The sequence below is a fragment of the Diorhabda carinulata genome, chromosome 2 (assembly GCF_026250575.1).
Source record: "Diorhabda carinulata isolate Delta chromosome 2, icDioCari1.1, whole genome shotgun sequence".
NCBI classification, from domain to species: domain Eukaryota; kingdom Metazoa; phylum Arthropoda; class Insecta; order Coleoptera; family Chrysomelidae; genus Diorhabda; species Diorhabda carinulata.
The window spans coordinates 6,419,341-6,439,871 of NC_079461.1; the positions used below are offsets into that span (position 1 = coordinate 6,419,341).

The 20,531-nt window shown below is 30.9% G+C and overlaps 3 protein-coding genes across 4 annotated transcripts; 1 reads left to right on the plus strand and 2 right to left on the minus strand.

The window, feature by feature from the left end:
- Positions 1 to 52: 52 nt before the first annotated feature.
- Positions 53 to 3,348, minus strand: LOC130890680 (zinc finger protein 330 homolog). Its single transcript, XM_057794899.1, has 5 exons — positions 2,433 to 3,348; positions 2,227 to 2,377; positions 1,197 to 1,428; positions 569 to 733; positions 53 to 266 (listed from the first exon to the last, which is right to left on the minus strand). Exons 1-5 carry the CDS (start codon positions 2,570 to 2,572, stop codon positions 70 to 72), a joined length of 885 nt encoding a protein of 294 aa, XP_057650882.1. The 5' UTR covers positions 2,573 to 3,348; the 3' UTR covers positions 53 to 69.
- On the plus strand, positions 2,789 to 8,803 carry LOC130890678 (protein transport protein Sec24A). 2 transcript variants are annotated; one of them, XM_057794897.1, is made up of 3 exons: positions 2,789 to 2,928; positions 4,484 to 6,520; positions 7,072 to 8,803. In XM_057794897.1, the coding sequence occupies exons 2-3, from the start codon at positions 4,501 to 4,503 to the stop codon at positions 8,670 to 8,672; spliced, it is 3,621 nt and encodes a 1,206-aa protein (XP_057650880.1). In that variant the 5' UTR covers positions 2,789 to 2,928; positions 4,484 to 4,500; the 3' UTR covers positions 8,673 to 8,803. The 2 variants fall into 2 exon arrangements, with proteins under 2 accessions (XP_057650880.1, XP_057650879.1); XM_057794896.1 differs by having other exon boundaries at positions 2,808 to 3,098.
- Positions 8,804 to 10,195: 1,392 nt separating this feature from the next.
- On the minus strand, positions 10,196 to 20,205 carry LOC130890679 (protein lethal(2)denticleless). Its single transcript, XM_057794898.1, has 3 exons — positions 20,059 to 20,205; positions 19,767 to 19,983; positions 10,196 to 19,705 (listed from the first exon to the last, which is right to left on the minus strand). Exons 1-3 carry the CDS (start codon positions 20,105 to 20,107, stop codon positions 17,986 to 17,988), a joined length of 1,986 nt encoding a protein of 661 aa, XP_057650881.1. The 5' UTR covers positions 20,108 to 20,205; the 3' UTR covers positions 10,196 to 17,985.
- Between the last annotated feature and the right edge of the window lie 326 nt (positions 20,206 to 20,531).

A 20,531-nucleotide genomic window follows, 5' to 3' on the forward strand; every position in this document is an offset into this window, starting at 1 on the left:
ATATATATATATATATATATATATATATATATATAAATAAATGAAAAAGCTATTTTATAATTTACAGATTTATTTTTCATTTTTATCATCATTTTCATCACTGTCTTCCTCGGATGATTCTTCAGACTCTTCATCATCATCATAATCGTAATCATAGTCGCCACAAGCAGCTTCATTATAATCATAATCACCTCCAGTAGCTTCATTATAATCATCATAATCTTCATATGAAGCTTGACCTTGTCTACCAAATTTATGACTACGAGCTGAAAAATAAGAGTTTTATGGTTAATTCCAGTTTCGTTAAATAATTTAAAAATTCAAGTAATGTGAAATAAGCATTATTTCAGAAATTGTTGAACTATTGTACAAATGTAAATACAGATCAGATAATTTATTTAATTATAATTTACTGATAAACACTGAGAAATCTTTAATTTTAAGATAAATATTTGTAAGCACAATAATAATAATGGATATCATTTGAAACTCCAATATAAAATATTTTTGAACTGATTATTAATATTTTAATAGCAAAAAAATTAGATAATAAAAGTTATAAACTTACTTGACATACTAAGATCTTTAGTCTGCGAAGTTTCAAATCCACATTTGGGACATGGAATAGCTTTGTTTTTTTCATATTTAAATCCTTTCCTACGAACATGATCTTCACAATAACATGTCTTGCATCTAAGACATGAATATTGTCCTAACTTATTACAAGATTGACCTAAAACATGTTCACAGTTAATCTAGATCACTACTTATAAAACAAAGTCCTCAGAAGTGTTTGCCAGTACTCAAAAACTACCAAAGTTTGCAATATTTACAGAAATAATTAACTTTCTGTTAATAAATTTGGAGCAAATTATACAAAATGAGTTTTGAGGAGTCCTAAGAGATATAAACCGGCAATAATAGCATTCAGGAAGACGAGAAATTTGTAATCATTTTAAATTTTAGAGATAAAAGTACAAAATCAGCATAAAGTAGACTGCAAAGAGGCCGTGATTCCAGAAATTAGCAAGAATAAAAGCTGCCAAAATAATAACTTGAAGGAATTGTTTTTAAGTTATGTTTTATCTCTTTTTAGCAAAGTAACATAAGTTTTATTTAAATTTTAAAATTTAGTTATTCATTATCCATGAGTAATAACAAAAAGGAATACAAAGTGCAATTAAGTATGGACTTACACTTATAATTTTCAGATTCCAAAACTTGACAAGATGCTTGATGTTCGAATTGATCATCTTCACAAAGGAAGTTTGTACAAAATGAACATCTAAATATCCTTCCACCATGATCCCAGACACTACGTTCACATTCTATACAAATAGCTTCTTGCAATGGACAAGTACAAGCATGAGATTGAAGGCACTTCCTACCATGACATACCCATGCTTCACAAAAATCACAAATGGCACCCTAAAAATATTGGCTACTGCTAGTTGTCTACTAAACGGATAATTAAAATAACTTAATCTTTCTATAACATCAATTTATTGTTATACTAAAAAATAAATTGGATAAGTAGGATTAGAAGTAGATTATAAGTAACCTAGCCTAACCATATAAAGCTGAATCTGTATAGTCAATTAACTTGTACATAAATAGAACTGAAATTGAATCTGTATACCTTGACATTTATTTATTTTTAATCCAAAATTTTTCAGTGTTTTCAATAAAAATAATAAGTTGAAATCAATTGAATCAATAATCACAATACATTATTTTGGATCGATTTATTTAATAAAAAATATTATTAAGTTGATTTACACTAAGATTATTGTAAAATATTATCTAAGAAATTCAATTATAACATTTTAAATTAATTTTCTTATGTAACTAAGGATCACTGAGTGGAATTTAAATATATTTTTTTTAATTTTCAACAGTTTGGAGAAATTTTAAAAATACATAGAAATGAGTTCTCTTCAATGGTGGCATCTGTTTTTAAATAACTTTCATATTCACTACTTTCTCCAGTGTTATAAAATATTGTTTATATCTTTCATTATTTTATAAATAGAAACCAAAATTGAGTTATAAAATAAAATAATTTGTAGTTGTTCTATCAAATTAATAAAATCCTTCCAAAATAAAGAAAAATTTCATTGATATTCCTTAATGAAATATTATGTTATTCATAAGTTTAGTGGATGACAGACACTTCTATAAAGATTTGAGAATTAAAACAGTAATGTTAAAATAAAGAGTACTTACAACCATGCCCATTCCAGTTGTATATATTCCTGGATGTTTTATTACACAATCTCCAGTTTTCAACATACATTTCATTTTTCCACATTGAGCACAAATAGGAAGTCTCTGTACACTTTGGCAAAAATAACAAAAAGCCCGACTTTTTTGCTTTCTGAAACATCAGCTATTACTAGAATACTTAATAAAAAAAAACTCAAATAACATACCGATTGCATTTTTCACATTCCATAGAAATATTGCATGGATGCTCTGCTAATTGAATATTTTCTTTTGCAGTTCGTATTTCTTTCTGCCTTAATTTTTGCTTTTCAGCCTTTTTTCTTTGTCCAGTTTTTTTCTTAGGCATTTCAAATATAGTAAATTTGAGCAAACTTCAATGAAATAATCAAATGTGAATTCTGGTCTCTAAAATTTTCAAGGTTAGAATGAAATTTGTGCAAAGACATATATGTAATACTCCGAAATATTACATATATGTGCAAAGACTAGTACATGTTGCGTGTCACGGGTCTACATTTATTTAAATATGACGTTGACATAAATTGCTAAAAACTTCGATGTTGGCCAGCTTGTATCGGCCACGTAAGATTGACAATGACGTTTGAGAAAATGATTATTTCTGTCCAGAGAGATTTTTCTGCAAAAAAGTGTAGTGCACTAACTAATAACTGATATATTTATTCAGAAACTATTTATTTTAAAGTAAGTTGCCTTAAAATTGCTAAGCAGTGATAATTTATTTCTTCATTTACAAAGTGTATGATTGGAAGAAGCTGTGGTTAAATTTGATTAAAAGAAAAGCAATTCATTCAGGTTCAAAGTCAAGTAGTTATAATTACTTATTCATTTGAAGACCATTTAAGAAAAGGCGTGTAAGTAGTTATTTATCTACTATTAATTTGCCCAAAAATCTTATTTTCATACATTTATGAGTGTTCTCAAACACCTTTTAATGATGTGAAAAATAGGTCATAAAAATATTCGAGGTCAAAATGAAGATTATTCTGATTTTCCACACTGCAAGCATATCAAACAAAGTAATTTTTAATGATGCATCACTTTCACCTGTTTCAAATTATACTAAAAAATATTGCTAGAGAAATTTCTGTCTATAAAAACAGTGAAATCTTATCTCTATGTATGTGTCAATCTTAATGCATGGTATGTGTCAAACTAGGAAATGATTTAGTTCACAAAAGAAAAATTAAATTATATAAAGTAATTTGAAGGAAGGCAGTTTGGTGTGTAGGGTATAAACCCTATAAACTATTTTTACGTTAATAAATTCCATAAAGGAGTCCAATTGAATATGCCAGTAAATTAATGATAAATGATGTTATCTGCATTATAGAGCATTCAATCATTATAGTGTATCTTTATATTACACTACTATTTGACCATCCAGTAAATGCACTTCATGAAAGTTCAATCAAATTGAATGGAAATTTTAAATTAATATAATTTTTGACCTACCTATTTCTAACCTAATTTTGGGATCAACTTTATACATTATAAGATTCAAATTGAAAAGCTTAAAGCTTAAAAAACTTGTTTTCTTTTAAAAAACTAATGAATGATTTTGATTTAAAAGTGGTGTTATTGTCATGATAAAGTGTAAATTCTCAAGAAATACTGAGTCCAGAAAACATTGTGCTATTCTCTGATATGATTTTATAATCTATTTTAGTTTTAAAAACAAAAAACAATTAATTTTTCCAAATCAAATAGAATAAAACAATTAAATATAAAACAATGTGTTGCCTATATATATACATATTCTACACAATCCAAATATTGTTATCTAAATTTCATACATATTATCAACAATAGGATTTCTACCTTGGTTCCTATTTTTAACAGTTATAAATATATAATTTTTTCAGTTAATAAGATTACATAAATTTTCTTTCTTTTCCTCAATACCTCATTGCTGCATTAAAGCATCAGCTTCAACAACTTTTGTTAATTTGTATTTTTTTCTGAAATAAAGAGACTAAGCTATTTAGTATTCTCACTGTTATTAGCAACTCTTAAAAGTAGTATTAAAGAAGGTCTTTAAACATGTATAATGTTAATTAAACAATACGTAATTGTCTTCCTATACCTTTTAATGTTTAAATACTTGACAAATATATCATAAATTGATATTTTGATTATTGTCATTGCTAATATCTTGAAAATCATTGATTTGCTTTATTTCCAATCATTACACATTTTTACAAATATTTGCATTTTTTAATTAGGTTACAATTTTCAGTATACTTCAATGATATCATGGCTGAGAAAAACTTGAATGGACTATCTTTGAATGCAGAAAATCTTAAACATAATGCTGTACAAGATGATAAACTGTACCAGCAATTTAATGGAGTTCATTCTTCACAGTCGTCAAGAAGTTCATCACCTTCAATGCGACTGGGACAAATTCCATCCTCCCAGTTACCCCCTAGTAGACCTATACCCCAATCTCAACTCCCCCCCTCCCGTTCTTTAATTGGAAGTGTAACACAACAAGTAGGGGCTTTAAATATTAATCAAGGAGTAACTGGGCATAGTCAACAATTTGGAACCACACCTCAACCTTCCAATACCAGCAAAAATTTGTCTACTATGTCAAATGTATTTATGAAAGATCACATAAACACAAATAATTTGGCATCTATTTCTACACAGCCAACTCTAAATAATCCTAGTTTAATAGGTTTTCAGCCACAGCCTGAAATAGTCCCAAAACAAGATTTTCCTCCAAGTCAATCCAATGCTCAACCAATGGAAAACATTAAAAAAACCAATTATGAAACTCCAAGTGTAGCACAAGTTAAACATATAGAACCCACACCTAATATAAATAGCCAACATATACGTTTGAATCCCACACAATCAAATTATTGGTCTCCTAGAACACAACCAAATCAAGTACAGAATACAATTGGTGTTCCAAATAGTTCAACTGAACCTAGAATAAGTCCTATTACCTTTCAAATAAGTCCGAATCGAACAGTTGTAAATCAAACATCTCATCAAAGCATTCAGAATAACCAAGCTACTCCAAATAGGACAGTTCAAGAATCATCTCCTATATTAGGCCAACCAAACAATCCAGTTGGATCATATAAACATTTTTCTGGTCCTCATTTACAGCAGCAATCAAGACCACTTTTTCAACCTGTTATATCCCAGATGGGTCAGAGTGGATTACCCAATCAATCTTCAAAGCCTCAATTAAGTCATGTAGGTGCTCCTTTAACTTCAAATCAGCAAAGAATGTACCAGTCATCTCCTTTTCAACAACAAGATAACCAAAGATATAACTCTACTAAAACTGTCAACAGTAATGCTAGTGTAAATACAAACTTACTTCCAAGTACATCACCTCTTGGTTCGCAAGCTTCTGTATATCCACAAACTTCTAATAGTTTACCTCCCCTCCAACCATCAAATATCTCTCAGAAAGCTAATCTGCATTCCAATAGGTATCCCACATTACCAGTAAACAACTATCAGCAACCATCACCTGGGCAGTATCAATATCAGGAACAGACACAAAAGTCAATAATTCCTGAACAACATTCAAATACTTACCTGAATCAGAATAACCAACACACATCTTATCAAGGAGTTTTGAATACAGGTTTTAATAAACAATGGGGGTTGGAACATTTGGATCTTCTTCAAGCACCAAACATACTACCAAATACGAAAATTGAGCCCCCTCAAATTCGCCTTGGTCAAGAATTGTTAGATCAAGCTAATTGCAGTCCAGATGTCTTTCGCTGTACAATGACGAAGATCCCAGAAAATAATTCACTTTTACAAAAATCAAGACTTCCTTTGGGAGTATTAATCCATCCATTCCGAGATCTTAACCATTTACCTGTCATTCAGTGCAATGTGATAGTGAGGTGTAGGTCTTGTCGTACTTATATAAATCCATTTGTAATATTTGTAGACAATAAGCGATGGAAATGTAATTTATGCTATAGGATCAATGAATTACCAGAAGAGTTTCAGTATGATCCAATTACAAAGACATACGGAGATCCTACTAGAAGACCAGAAATTAAGGCTAGTACCTTAGAATACATTGCTCCTGCAGAATATATGTTAAGGCCACCTCAACCTGCAGTTTATCTATACTTGTTGGATGTGTCTAAGTTGGCTGTTGAAAGTGGATATTTAAACATTGTTAGCAATATTTTATTAGATGAACTTAAAAATTTGCCTGGAGATGCAAGAACACAAATTGGATTTATTGCTTATGATTCTGCACTACATTTTTATTCTTTGCCTGAAGGTAAGGTACAATATAAACAATATTAGTTTATTTGGAAACTATTAATTGATCAAATTTCAAGTAAACGAAATTTTACTGTTACTCTTCAAATACCTACAGTATTAGTTTTAATAATTTAGAAAAGTATTCATACCTTTTTTACACATGAAAATATTTTTTCTCTTTCATTTGGAAAAGATATTTTATGAGGAGGATATTTAGTTGATTTATTTAAGTGTACAATATTGCATTAGATTGTCAAGGCTATATAAACAGTTGTTTGCTGCATCATTTTATCAGATTGAGAACGAAAAATGTTAGATTACATCACAGGTCCCGTAGAATAATTTTGAAGGGCTGAAATAGTTTAACGAACAAAAAGTTCATTCTAAACATTTGTGATGAAGTTTCTTATAAACTTAATGGTAAGACTGCAATTAGTTCACTAGATCAATAATTTGGTATCTACAATATTGACACCTTTGTGCTGATATCTACACAAACTATGAGAATAAATAGAAAATTTTATAGTTGATATTAGTACTAGTTTTATTTTTTAATATTGTTTTCAGGTATAACTCAACCCCACGAGATGACCATTTTGGACATAGATGATGTATTTCTTCCAACTCCAGATAATTTGTTGGTAAACTTAAAGGACAGAATGGACCTAATAGCAGATCTACTTAGACTCTTACCTACAAGATTCTCCAACAGTTTTGATACTAACTCCGCCCTTGGTGCAGCTCTACAAGTAGCCTTCAAAATGATGGGTCCAACAGGAGGTAGAGTAACAGTTTTTCAAGCCGCTTTGCCAAATGTAGGACCTGGAGCTTTGGTATCAAGAGAAGATCCGTCTAAGAGGGCTGCTGCAGAAGTAGCTCATCTCAATCCTGCTAACGATTTTTATAAACGTCTCGCGCTAGAATGCAGTGGCCAACAGATAGCTGTGGACATGTTTATAGTTAATTCTCAATATGTGGATATTGCTACTATTTCGGGAATAAGCAGATTCAGTGGTGGTTGTTTGCATCACTTTCCATTGCTCAAGCCTTCTAGACCCATAATTTCTGATAGTTTTGCGCGATCTTTCAGACGTTACATCACCAGAAAAATTGGATTTGAAGCCGTAATGCGAATAAGGTGTACAAGAGGATTATCAATTCACACTTTTCATGGTAACTTCTTTGTTCGTTCAACAGATTTACTTTCTCTGCCAAATATCAACCCAGATGCAGGATTCGGTATGCAAGTAGCTATCGAAGAAAGTTTGGCTGATGTGCAAAGTGTTTGTTTCCAGGCAGCATTATTGTATACTTCTAGTAAAGGCGAACGTAGGATAAGAGTGCACACGATGTGCTTGCCAATAGCATCGACGCTTCAAGAAATTATTCATTCTGCAGACCAACAGTGTATTATAGGATTGTTATCAAAGATGGCAGTCGATCGATCGATGCAATCTAGTCTTTTAGATGCCCGCGAAGCGTTCATCAACGTAGCAATAGATATACTAACAAGTTATAAAATGAGTCTTAATCTCGGCAGTCCTGTGCTGGGTTTGTTGGTACCGAATTGTTTGCGATTATTGCCTTTGTATATATCAGCTCTTCTCAAACACGTCGCGTTTAGAACAAGTACCTCTACAAGATTAGATGATAGAGTAATGAAAATGATAGATATGAAAACTAAACCATTATATATGCTCATCAAGGACGTTTATCCCGACTTATTTCCTATACATAATTTAGAACAGCAGGAGGTTATTATGAATTCTGATGAGGAACCAATATCGATGCCTCCCAGACTACAACTTACTGCCAGATCTCTTGAAAGTAGAGGTGCATTTTTGTTAGACATGGGTGAAAACATGATTCTTTTCATTTGTCCAAATGTACCACAAGAATTTTTAAATGAAGTGCTCGGAATATCGCACTATAACGCCATTCCTGATGACATGTATGAAATACCCATATTAGATAATATAAGAAATCAAAGACTACATCAATTTATTAATTATTTAAATGAGGACAAACCTTTTGCGCCACCAATACAAGTGATTAAAGACAATAGTACTAATAGGAGTGTATTTTTTGAAAGGTTAATAGAAGATCGGGTAGAAACTGCACTTTCTTATCACGAATTCTTGCAACATTTAAAAACTCAAGTGAAATGAGTTTAGGTGTATATTTATTATTTTTATCATTGTATCTAATTTATGCAAAAATATTGCTATTAGGAGGGTTAATCTGAAATTATCAAAGTACAAAAATGAAAATAAATGAGCATTTATATCTTCAATTTAAATACAAATATTTTTTCTTTATAATAATGATAACCTTAAATGGTTGTTAATTCGTATCTTGCATAATAAATTCAATACATATATCGAATCCATTTTATAAATAATCACTATATTTAGCATTACCAATAACATATCACTAAAGTTAGCAGAGTAATATGAGCAGTCAGAAAAAACAATAAGCGGAATATTAAGTGCCATATTTCGAAATTTTCCTCTGTTCATGTTTTTGAGAAATTGGCTATTATACTAAATTTGGAAAAAAGTTAGCATTATTAATAGATATTTGAAGTAGAATGTTTCCATAATTAAATGCTCCTTTATTCAATATTAAAAAAATTTTTCCTATTGTTAGACGTCACGAAAATTATGACTTTCCAAGTTTTCTCAGCAAATCACTATCATTGGTGGATAATTATAGACTTGCGGGGCTTGTAAGGACCTGTTTAATGAAATGTATGCCACACGAATCTATAATTCTTCACCAATAATAGTGTTCTGCTGAGAAAACTCGGAAAAAGTCATAATTTTCGTGACGTCCAAGAATAGGAAACACTTTTTTACAAAAAAATTTTTTTTAATGAACAGCGTAGCATCTAATTAGTATTTAAACATGAAAGCATTCTACTTCAATTATTGATATTGATAATGCTAACTTTTTTCCAAAGTTAGTATAATAGCCAAGTTCTCAAAAACATAAACAGCGGAAAATTTCGAAATATGGCACTTAATTTTCCGCTTATTGTTTTATCTGCCTTCTCATATTGCTCTACTAACTTTAGTGACATTTACCAATTGGTTGGATTCACTAATTTATTTCAAACGAAAATATCGTTACATGTTGAAATAACTTCCAAAGATGATAGGATTTGATAAAAATTTGAGTTTTGTCTGTGTTTTTACTCATTATTCTTATTATTTCAAGTATCTAAAGATTTATCATGTCTCAGACTTAAAAAGTAAGTGATTAAACATTGCTTTTTAGAAGTTAATTCTGAATTCAGGTCTCTTTTGTACCCAGTTTTTTTATTGTCTTGTATCTTTTACTGTATTCCTCAATTCCTTCCTTCCAACCAAGTTCTCAAATGAATGTTTATTTGTCGTAAAAGAGTTTTGGCAGGTTAACACAGTTAGGCGTTGTTTGTCCATTTTGAATCCTAGTGTATTTTATTTCTTTATAATATGGGTCGTTATTATTTTCATCTACTCTCCTGACTTTGTTTTATTTATGTTCACCATTTTAATTATTCCTATTTATGAGGACCCAGACGTTCATTATCTTTTGGATTATATTCTATCAAGACCAAATTATCAAAATATAACAGGTTATATATTCCTATATCCCATTGTTGTACTCTAGTGTTCACATTTTTTTATTGCTTAATTATCTTGTACATGATGAGTTTAAACAGCATTGAACTTGAACTGTGCCCATGTTCTATATATTAAACATTCCTCTGATGTTTGTACTCTTATTTATACTTATAGCCCTCTTATCATCTTATTTGCACTTCTTAAAGTCTGTATTAGTATTTTCATTTTCTATAGTATTGCACTTTTCTACGGAACGTGATAGAGGCTGGTTACAAATCGATAAATACTATAAAAATGTCTTGACTTTTCTGTATTGTTATTTCTACTAAGTATTATGTATATATTAACATCAGTTTGCCTGCTTAGATTTAAAGTTGTCTGGTTTTAATCAAAGATCGAATGTTTTCCAAAATATAGGAATGGTATCCTTATAGAAATAATTTTATTATGAACAAATGCATTGCATTACCTATCATTCAATCAAAAACATTGCTTGCTACTACTACACCCAAATTCACAATTACACTGTTTCGATAACCAAGTTATCACCTTCAGAGACTAAAGAAAACATTATAATTGTGTGTTGATGTAGTGATAGATGTGGATTTCACCGAGGTTCTATAAATTTCAATTTAATTTTTTATTCAATTAATGCATCATAAATTTTGTATTGTATAGCAAGATAATAAATTATTTTATTATTCGACATTATATTTCTTAGATTATATTCAATAAAAATAATAAGGTTTTATCTAAAGACTATATTGTTAATAATAATTTTTGATGAAATGGTGAATCAAAATATGTTGAAAAAAATATTAGAACGATTTTTCTAATTTCTTGTACATACATAATTTTTGATAGACCCTCGTAAAAACTAAATCAGACTTTGTGTAATAAAATAATTTTAAGTTTAATTTTTATTCCCTTCGCTATTATTGCAACTAGTCTATTATTGAAAGTATTTAAAAAATAGAAATTTTTGACAAAATTGTTTTTATATAATATTCAAGGTTATCACGTTTGTTTGATGTTCATAAAAAGCAGTTTTCGAATCGAAGAAGATGTAGATACAGAAACATCTTGATTAAGGATATCCTGAAAATTTGAATCCTATTTCGGTTTTTTTCAATAAACATTTAAATGGAAAAAATCTTATAATATCAATGACTATTTATTTTGCTTAAACTTGTAAAACTGTTTATAGGAAATAAAATTCTATGGCAACAACTGACTTGCAATGAGAATAAAAAATGAAAAGTGTCAAAAAAATATTGTTTGAGAAAATCAATGTTTTTCGTTTTCCTAGTTTTATTTTTTTAACACTCTATATAAATGTTCATGTATTTGTCAATTACTTCAATTATACATAGTTGATTCTTTCAAGGGAAGAATTTGGAACCTCTATATAATGAAAATCTGAATAAGTCTTAAAAATCTAAAAACGAAAACTCTCTATTGTCACCTTTTTTTTAATGAGTTTCCAAAAAATAAAAAATCGTTTTTGGAATTTTAATATAAAAATTCTACAAAAGGTCAAGAACAACATTTAAATTCATAGATTATCATTAAAACTCATATTTTCAGAAATCAAATCAGCTTTGTTAGTTTCTTTAATTTGATTTTGGCAATTAAGTTATGCTACAACCATATCCCTGATTGATTCCTTCTCGACATTTGATAATACACTTCCTTCCATTTTGTTTAATGTTGCCTTATTTTTAATCTGGTATTAACTGAGTTGAAATTTCTGGAACCGTTGGTGATATTCATACTGAACACTACACCAACACTCATCGATAACCAAGTTGTCATCTTCAAAGAAAAAGTTAAACCCTTTGGTACTTTGAGCTCACACTTGAATCCCTTTGGCTGTTGTAATTGTCGTCTGGGCTATGTCCAAAGTTAAGTATGGTGTTAGCCGACGCATATTACCATTCTTTGTTTGGTCGTGGAACCCCTCAGTACTTTTTTAAAATATAAGAGGAAATCTCATTTTCATCTCACTTAGTTATTCCATCATGCTACAGGTGCTTTAGTCACTTATTAGTGTCATGGATAATTATAGATAATGGTTTTTTCTTGCTTTTTCGTCTTGTCTATGAATCACCTCAAGTTTGCCCTTGTTGTCTTTGTCATTTTAATTAGTTTTCATCAGTACATTCAATGAGACACAAGTATTGCAGGTATCGGTCCAAGGATGGTGAATGTTTTGGTTGAGAATTTTGATGTAGCAACTGTTAGTGCAGATATCTTTAAATATGTAGTACAATCTCTGAATATTCAGGTTTTGATTTATGTCTTTATTCCTTTGGAAAGGAAGAAATGTGTTGAATTACAAGATCATCATCTGCAGGTGAAGATATTCTATATTCCTCTATGCTACACATAAATAAAGTTACACTTCTTCAATTTTAACGGGTCTTTTCAATATTGCAAAACTATAATATGTAATGTATAAAAATAAACTTTTCATTGTCTTCTAATTTGCTTTGGATTTTCGAGTCTTACAAACCGTCAAAAGTCCCAATACGAATTTTGTTTCACGTGATCACCCACGTGATAGAAAACGAAAGGTTTCAAAATTTCATGAAAACCATCTTGCTGTTGCTCACAAGATTTTCTTATTGTATTTTTAACATAAAACAAGCAAAGTAAATAAAACTGTTTAATTGAAATATAAACATAGTAAATTGCTACTGACAACAGCTGATTTGTGTAGTGGTACTTAGCACGTTGTCGATAACAAATTACTCGAGACTATACCCTCGCGACATCTTTGGTATAATATTTAAAATGGTTCCAACGTATGTCACATAACCTGTATTATAAGTGAAGTCCACAATAATTATTTAAAACGTTTTCTACTTAATTTTCTTTTTCATTTTAAATTCTCTTATCCTCAATATGTCTCATTTTTTATATATGCTTAGTAGCACATCATATAAATGAGGGAGTACATTATTTAATAATGTGTAATAATTACACATCTGATTGTACCCCTAAGCATACCATATCTCTACCATCGGTTATCATAGTTTCATTTTCTTCTTCCTGCACAATCTCCATATCAAAGGTTTGCTATTTTCACTTTGATTGCTGCGGTCATATAATATGACCATTTTCAGGTTCCTAAACCAAGATATTCTTCTTTTTCCTTCAGTTTTTCCTCGAATTATGAGCTGTAAGATCTCATATTTTGAACCTCACATGATGTTGCCAAGACTTTTTCTTTACACGATCTCTCCATGATATGCTCAGTATCCTACGGTAGACACGCTCACGAAGGCTTCTAGTGATCGCTCGCAATATGTGCTTAGGGTCCATGCTTCTGCACCATATAAGAGGACAGTAGACACGTACCACTCGAGCATCCGTGTTCTCAGATCGCGACTGCAGATAAGCTTCTTGATATTCATAAACCATGCTCATGCATCTCGAATCGATTTTTTATTTGTCAATCAACATTTGTACTCTGTCATTCGCCTTCCACATTCAGTTTTTCAATGGGCGCTTAGTAGATATATTCCGCTGGCATAATTTTTTATAGTTTTGGTGAAGATTTCCTTGGAGTAGTCGTTGAAAAAGAAAATAGAAACAACACACCTCTGTCTGACACTTCGCTTGATTTTCATTGCTTTTGTCAGTTTAGACTGAATGAGAACAGACGTATTTTGATTCAGGTATAATTTGATTTTTATTTGTAAATTCTTTGTGTCAAGGTTTTTTCGTTCCTGGGCTTCTATTGCTTATGTCTCACTTTATCAAATTCAATTAAGGAAAAACTCAATAATATGATATAAAAGGACAATATCTTTTTGATTCTTTTTGTTTTCTACAAACTTAATTACTACCAAAAGTGATATAGGACTAGAAAGTTTCTCTAATAATGATTTTTTGTACATGTTTACCCTCCCTTAAGATACAAAAGCTGTACTTAATTTTAAAATAGTCTCGAATAATATACGTATCTAGGTAAATTTACTGGTGTGCTTTAAATGGTCTAATAATTTTGACAATTACATCAAACTAGAGGGTGTGACAATTCTGACAATTTTATGTTAAACTAATGCGCTTTTCGATAACCAAGTTGTCGTCTTCAGAGACGGAAAGGTGCAGTTGTCAGTATCCAGTAACGAGAAATGCCAACAAGATTCCTAGATTCTGACGTTCATAGTTTTTATTTACGAGATGTGGCTATTAAATACCCTAGAGGGCGCCCTAGACACGTGGAGTAAAAAACAAATAGTGCGTTGTGTATCTTGTCTATGAACGTCCCAAAACACGTTTCCTTCACTATTATAGGTTTGGAACGAACGTGTTTTTTTCTTTCAATCTCAAATTTCTCGTCAATTTGAAAAAACTCCGCCTGAGTGCTATAAATTGTTGCAAGAGGCCTATCTCGTGCGCGTGTTTTTGAGTGGTGTAAGCGCAGAGATGACCATCGCCCAGGCCACCCTGTGACTGTTTCAACTCCGGAACAGTGACCAAAATCAACCAAATTGTGCGTGCAACGGTTAGAAAAATTTTAGACGAAGAATTACATATGAAAAAAATTAAAAAACTTGACTCCTAATCAAAAGCTCTTACGTCAAGTGAGTCTGCTCAGATTTCCTTGAAAGGTTAGAAATAGATCTGCTTTGAAAGGGACCCGATTTGAGTCGATGGAAGCGGTAAAGCAAAAAACGGCAGAGCTCCTAAAGGACATCACCAAAGAAGACTTCCACCACCACTGCTTCGATCAATAGAAAAAACGTATAGAAAGATGTATGGCGAGGGTAGGGGAGCGTTCGAATGTAGAATAATTTTTATAATAAAACCCTTAAAACTAAAAAAACCCAGTTTCATTATTTAATAGCCAGACCTCGTAGAGCTGAAGACATAGTTCCATGGACAGATGGACAAAAGTCGAAGACCTAGATATTGACGTGCAGAGTAATCATTCAGGTGTGCTGTAGAGTACCGTCGAATTAACGACAATTTCCCAAGAATTTTTATAATAAAACTATTTTTCGTAACCAGTCTCGTTATTTAATAGCCAGACCTCGTATTCCAAATAAGGTAACTATTTTATTTCAATAATTCGTTTATTTATCTAAGAATTTTTTCAATATTGTAGAATTTATTTAACAATATTTGTTTTGGTAATTATTTAGTATTAAATAAGAGTTGGATATATTTAATAGAAACAGAAAACTTTTAAAAAGTGCTTTTTATGGTGCAAATTGAATTGTGGTAATCTTTTTATTCTAAGGAAAATAAGACTGATATTGGAATTAAACATGTTATATAATTTATTAGTTATTTAAAAAATAAACCAAAAATAATATTTTTCAAATATTTGTTATTTTATTACGCAAAATATATTCAAATGGAATTTGATATTATATATTGTGATAGAAAAAGCAGCAATACTTTTGCATCGATCATTGTTTTCACTTATTATTTGCCATCTATATTTCCGATTTGTTGTATCATCTACATAGAGCATATTATTTTATTGTAAAATAGGAAATATTACATCATGTCTTAATTTCTATTGTGTATTCATGATTTTGTCTGTTTCAATACAGATGGGCTGAAAATAAATTGTATATATTTATGCCGAGTATTTGATAACCCTTTACATGGAAAAATTGATTAACTATACACAAACTGAAATTTCCTTAGTGTACAAGAGAGACAAATATAAACTGGTTATCTACAAATCCTGGAAAGCTGCTAACATCTTTTTTTATCTCTACTCTTTTTGTAGCAACATGTTTAGCACTAGTTGTCTCATTCTAAATCACTATCTTTTCAAACGAACCTCTTTCAGCCTCAAAAAACAAAATGGAAAAACATATCAAAGCTGTGAGAGAATTTGTAGAAATTGCTGAGCACCTTTCAACTCGTGAGGAGTGAACATAATCTTCCCAGCCCTTCTTCAAAGAGAACAGGAGGAAATTCTCCACACTTGATCTGCTTCAGAAGAAGTAGTCTAGAGCTTGGGTACATAACAGAACCTTGAAGAAGGGCCAAAGTAACCTTCATAGCAAAAATAGGAAAGATGGACACCGCACATCCTAAATACCTCGAACCAATCAGCCTTACACGCAAATCTATGGAAACTGCACTGGTAGGAGTAGATAGGACAACCTCTAGACTACTATCCACTAGAACAGCATAAATAAAAGTAGAGCAAGACACCATATTAATGATAACAAGGGATCCCCACTTATGTGGAGCTCAGTAGTAGAAGAAATCTTAGCAGCGTGCGAAATCTGTTGCGCAGAAGACTAAAGCTCTATCCACAACTTCAGACCACTACCCCTGGGAAGGTATGAAATAGAAGACGAAGATCTCTGGCAGCTACAGCTTCCCCAAATTCTGAACTTTCTAAGAGGAATGGGACTAATAGATCAGAGAGATAAAATAGATAGTTCGGGTTGAAATGTACATGGTACCCTAATATACACATGACCAGACGAATTGTCTGTATCGCTACCATATAAGTTTTTTATTGAGGGTCATCCATATATTACTTCACGCGTTAATGAGGGGCTAGGGTATCACCAAAATGTAACAATATGAGACAAGGGGGAGGGGGTCAAAAGTATTACTACTAATTAAATTAGTATTTCATTGTTTTTTAACTAATCGTTTGTTTTTTTGGTTATTTGGAATATTGGACTTTATTTTATAAATTATTCAATAAAAACCTAAATAAAAAATGATAATAGCTGTTTCCTCTAGTTTATTTTTGCGTCAAGTCACATGAAGAGTCCTAAAATTCGTGTAACGTAATTTGTTTAATCTCATATGTATCTATTGCTATCATCTTCTATTGTCTCTACTATTTTTGTTCCAACATGTGGTTAATTCCACTAAGTGTTCACGATACCTGAAATATTCTTTTGGACGTTCTACATAGCGACTACGACCGTTTTGGTCGCGGTACCTCATGACCATCAAGAGGGGTTCGAAGTGAGAGTTGTTTGGAGGAATTTTTAAAACTCAAACGACGCAGATTGCAACTATGAGATTCTATTTCATTATGTGATGCTGTATGTGATATTATAAGTACTTTTGAAGGATTCTTGATTGATTTTACTTTAATGTAAATTAGTTGAGAATTCCACTAAAAAATTCAATACAAATTATAACATAACCTCTTAAAGCTTCAGTTTTATATTTTATGTTTTGCCATTTCTTAATATTTATATCAATGCTCAAAACGCTTTGTAATCCTTTCTATTTGGACTAGGTTGAACGGAAAATATTGTGGTCATGAGTGCTTACTGTAATGCACGCTAAGATAAGATTATTAGCCCTTATTGTAAAATATCACTATATTAAATAAATATTGACCGCAGATTTAGTTTCTGTATTAAATAATTATTCAACTATAAGAATAATCTTATGCATTCTTACTAAAAATGGAGAGCGGAATAAATGAGATTTGTAAAAAAAGTAAAATTGACTCACTGTGTACATACAACATAACAACAGTGTAATACTCAAATCTTATTCATTATTAACATTTAATAGATTCATTCAGAAACTAAAAAATGAAGACATGTTCAGCAATAGTCGATTTTCTCTAAGTCCATGTTTTAAATGGGCTAAGTGCTTAATAAATTACTATTCCAACTGAAGTAGGTTTGCTCACAAATAAAGGTGCATTTTCTCTGGAAGATTAAATATTTCATAGTGAAACTATCAAAAAACACAAGAACAAGTAAAAATTCATTAATTCTGTTTTCATATTTATATACATAAAAAAATTCTACCTAAACACTGTACAACATAAATAAGATTCTTATTTCCTAAGAGCTTTGTCTATTTTTGTCATCCATTAAAGCTGAGCTCCTGATTAGTAAGCATAGTATATTCATTTTGTTCCTAAACTGTTGCTAAAATTTTCTACACAATTCTGATGTTTCAAACAATTGTTATCACAACTGTGTGAACTATTAGTAACTTTAAAGTACCTTAATATTGGACTCCTAGGTGTGACACATTTTCTTTTAGGTATTGTTTCAGATTTGGGTTGTTTAGACATATTACCAGTTTCAGTCTTCTCATACTCTTTGCGTATCATTTTTTCAACTCTAATTCTTGTTAACCAATCTTGACACTTTTTCTTTGGAGGGGAATATGTTAAATGGGGAGCAACACCATCTACTACGTAATTAGGTAGATTTACTGTCGGAGAGGATATATCTGGTCTTTTGTTTTTGGTTGGAGTAATTTCTAATTTTGCAAGTTTCATAGGAGGTTCAACATCCCATTCAGCACTCAATACATGATTTGCGTCTTTACAAAGACGTTCGTAGGTTTCAGTGCATCTTGGTACTTTCAAAGGAGGTTCATAATCATCTAAAGGCATTGTGTCATTATTACCCAAATAAGAAGCTAAAGTATCAGTTCTATCTCCTGGTAGTGGATTATTCACATTGGCAAACAATCGTCGTGGGCCAAAATCTGTTTGAAGGAATTTATTTGCACTTTCTGTATCAAAGGGATTTTTCCTTTTTGAAAAACTTTTATTACAATTTTCGCAAAATGTCGAAGAAGTGATGTTGTTACATTTTTTACATTCAGTAAATTTCTTTTTGGGGATAAACTCAATATCCATTTTGAGATTTCGCTTCAACTTATTTTTAACAGGCATTATTTCAGCTATTCCTCTTCCTAGTACCTCCCAATCATCAGGAAGTTCTGTTGGTCCCACTGACCAAATCTTATGGCTCATATCATCAGAACAAGTAACCACTACCATATTCTTAGTGCACCAAGCTACACATGTAACTTCTGCAGTATGACCTGTTAGTTTCACTATAGGTTCTGATATTTTAGTATTCCAAATATAAGCATTATCATCACTGCTACCACTAATAAGGTAATCACCATTTTTGCTTAGAGAAGATTTTACGTAGAATGTACTATTTTGATGACCCGTATAGTACATTATTGGTTCACTATTATATGTACCAACATTGTAACAATATATAGTATTATCTAAGCAGTTTGCGTACAACTTCATATTATTGTTATCAATAAGGAGACTACTGTAACCATTCCTAGTAGTATTACCTGGGTAAGGTATTATATGTTTTGGTAGGGCTTCTTTTTTAGATTGGCTGTAATGTTTCCTTAAATCCCATATTTTTATGAGACCATCTCCTCCTCCACAAGATATAAGGGTGTTATTTTCTTGAAACACAAGACCAGTGACAGATTTTATTCTTGAATTTGTTGGAGTGTTGAATTTTTTCCTCGATTTACTTGGTGTGAATACTTTAGAAATGTGAGAGTTACTTATAATTCCATCTGCTTTACCAACGAAACTACTAGTGTTTGTGCGAGTATCCCATAAAATGATATTACCATCTCTTCCACCAGTTGCAAATACACTAGAATCATCTTTTCTAAATGCTACAGTCTTAACAGATCTTGAATGCCCAGAAAACACTCTTTCTTGTCTTAGTTCACTTTCTCCTACGTCATACATTTTAGATGTATGATCTCCAGAAGCAGTAACAAGTTTCATGTTGTCAAACATCCATGCCAGATCAAAAATTGCATTATTGTGGGCATGTATACCGTGTCTAAAATAAAATAAATTCTTGATTGGTATTAGAAAAAATCAAATACAAATACAATGCTCACCGATAATCATTAGAACTGTCATGTATGGCCAGCTTCCCATCTTCATTTGCTAAAGCTAATATATGTTCATTACTGGTATAGGGAGAGAATTTACAAGTAAAAATTGGTGTGTCCCTATAGAATTCATCTTGACTTCTTTGCGGAAGTAATTGAGTATATGAAGTATCTTTGGTACATCTTAATCTTTTTATTGGGGCATCACAGTGTTTCCATAATGCTAAAAGGTTTCAAAAGGCATTTTCAATTTTACTTAAACTTGTTGTTTGTAAACAAAGTTGTAATGTATACTTACAAATACCAGTTTGTTGATTTATGAAGGACTGCACATCATTTAATTGCATAATTGAAAGTAATCTTATATTAAAACAGTTAAAAGCGGGAAAATGTTTACACTAAAACGAAGTATGTAATTGCTTTGACAAATAAACTAACCTTGAATATTCTAGAAATATGTTTTTGGCATTTTTTAGCGAGTTACTAATAAAAATATTTGAAATTGGTGAATAAGATAAAGTAATGACTTCATCTTAAATGATATTGAACGAAATATACGCAATAGAAATAAAAAATAAGGAATATTATGAAAAAGCTGGAAAATAACAATTTGGTTATGGTATCATACTGGCTAACGCGTTGACGTCATATATTTGAACCATATCTAAAATAGTGCTCTTGTTTGGACACAACGATGCTATCAATATTGAAATATCTATCAAAACAATAATGTAAAATTTGTGCCACACTTTATACAAATTTTAATGAAAA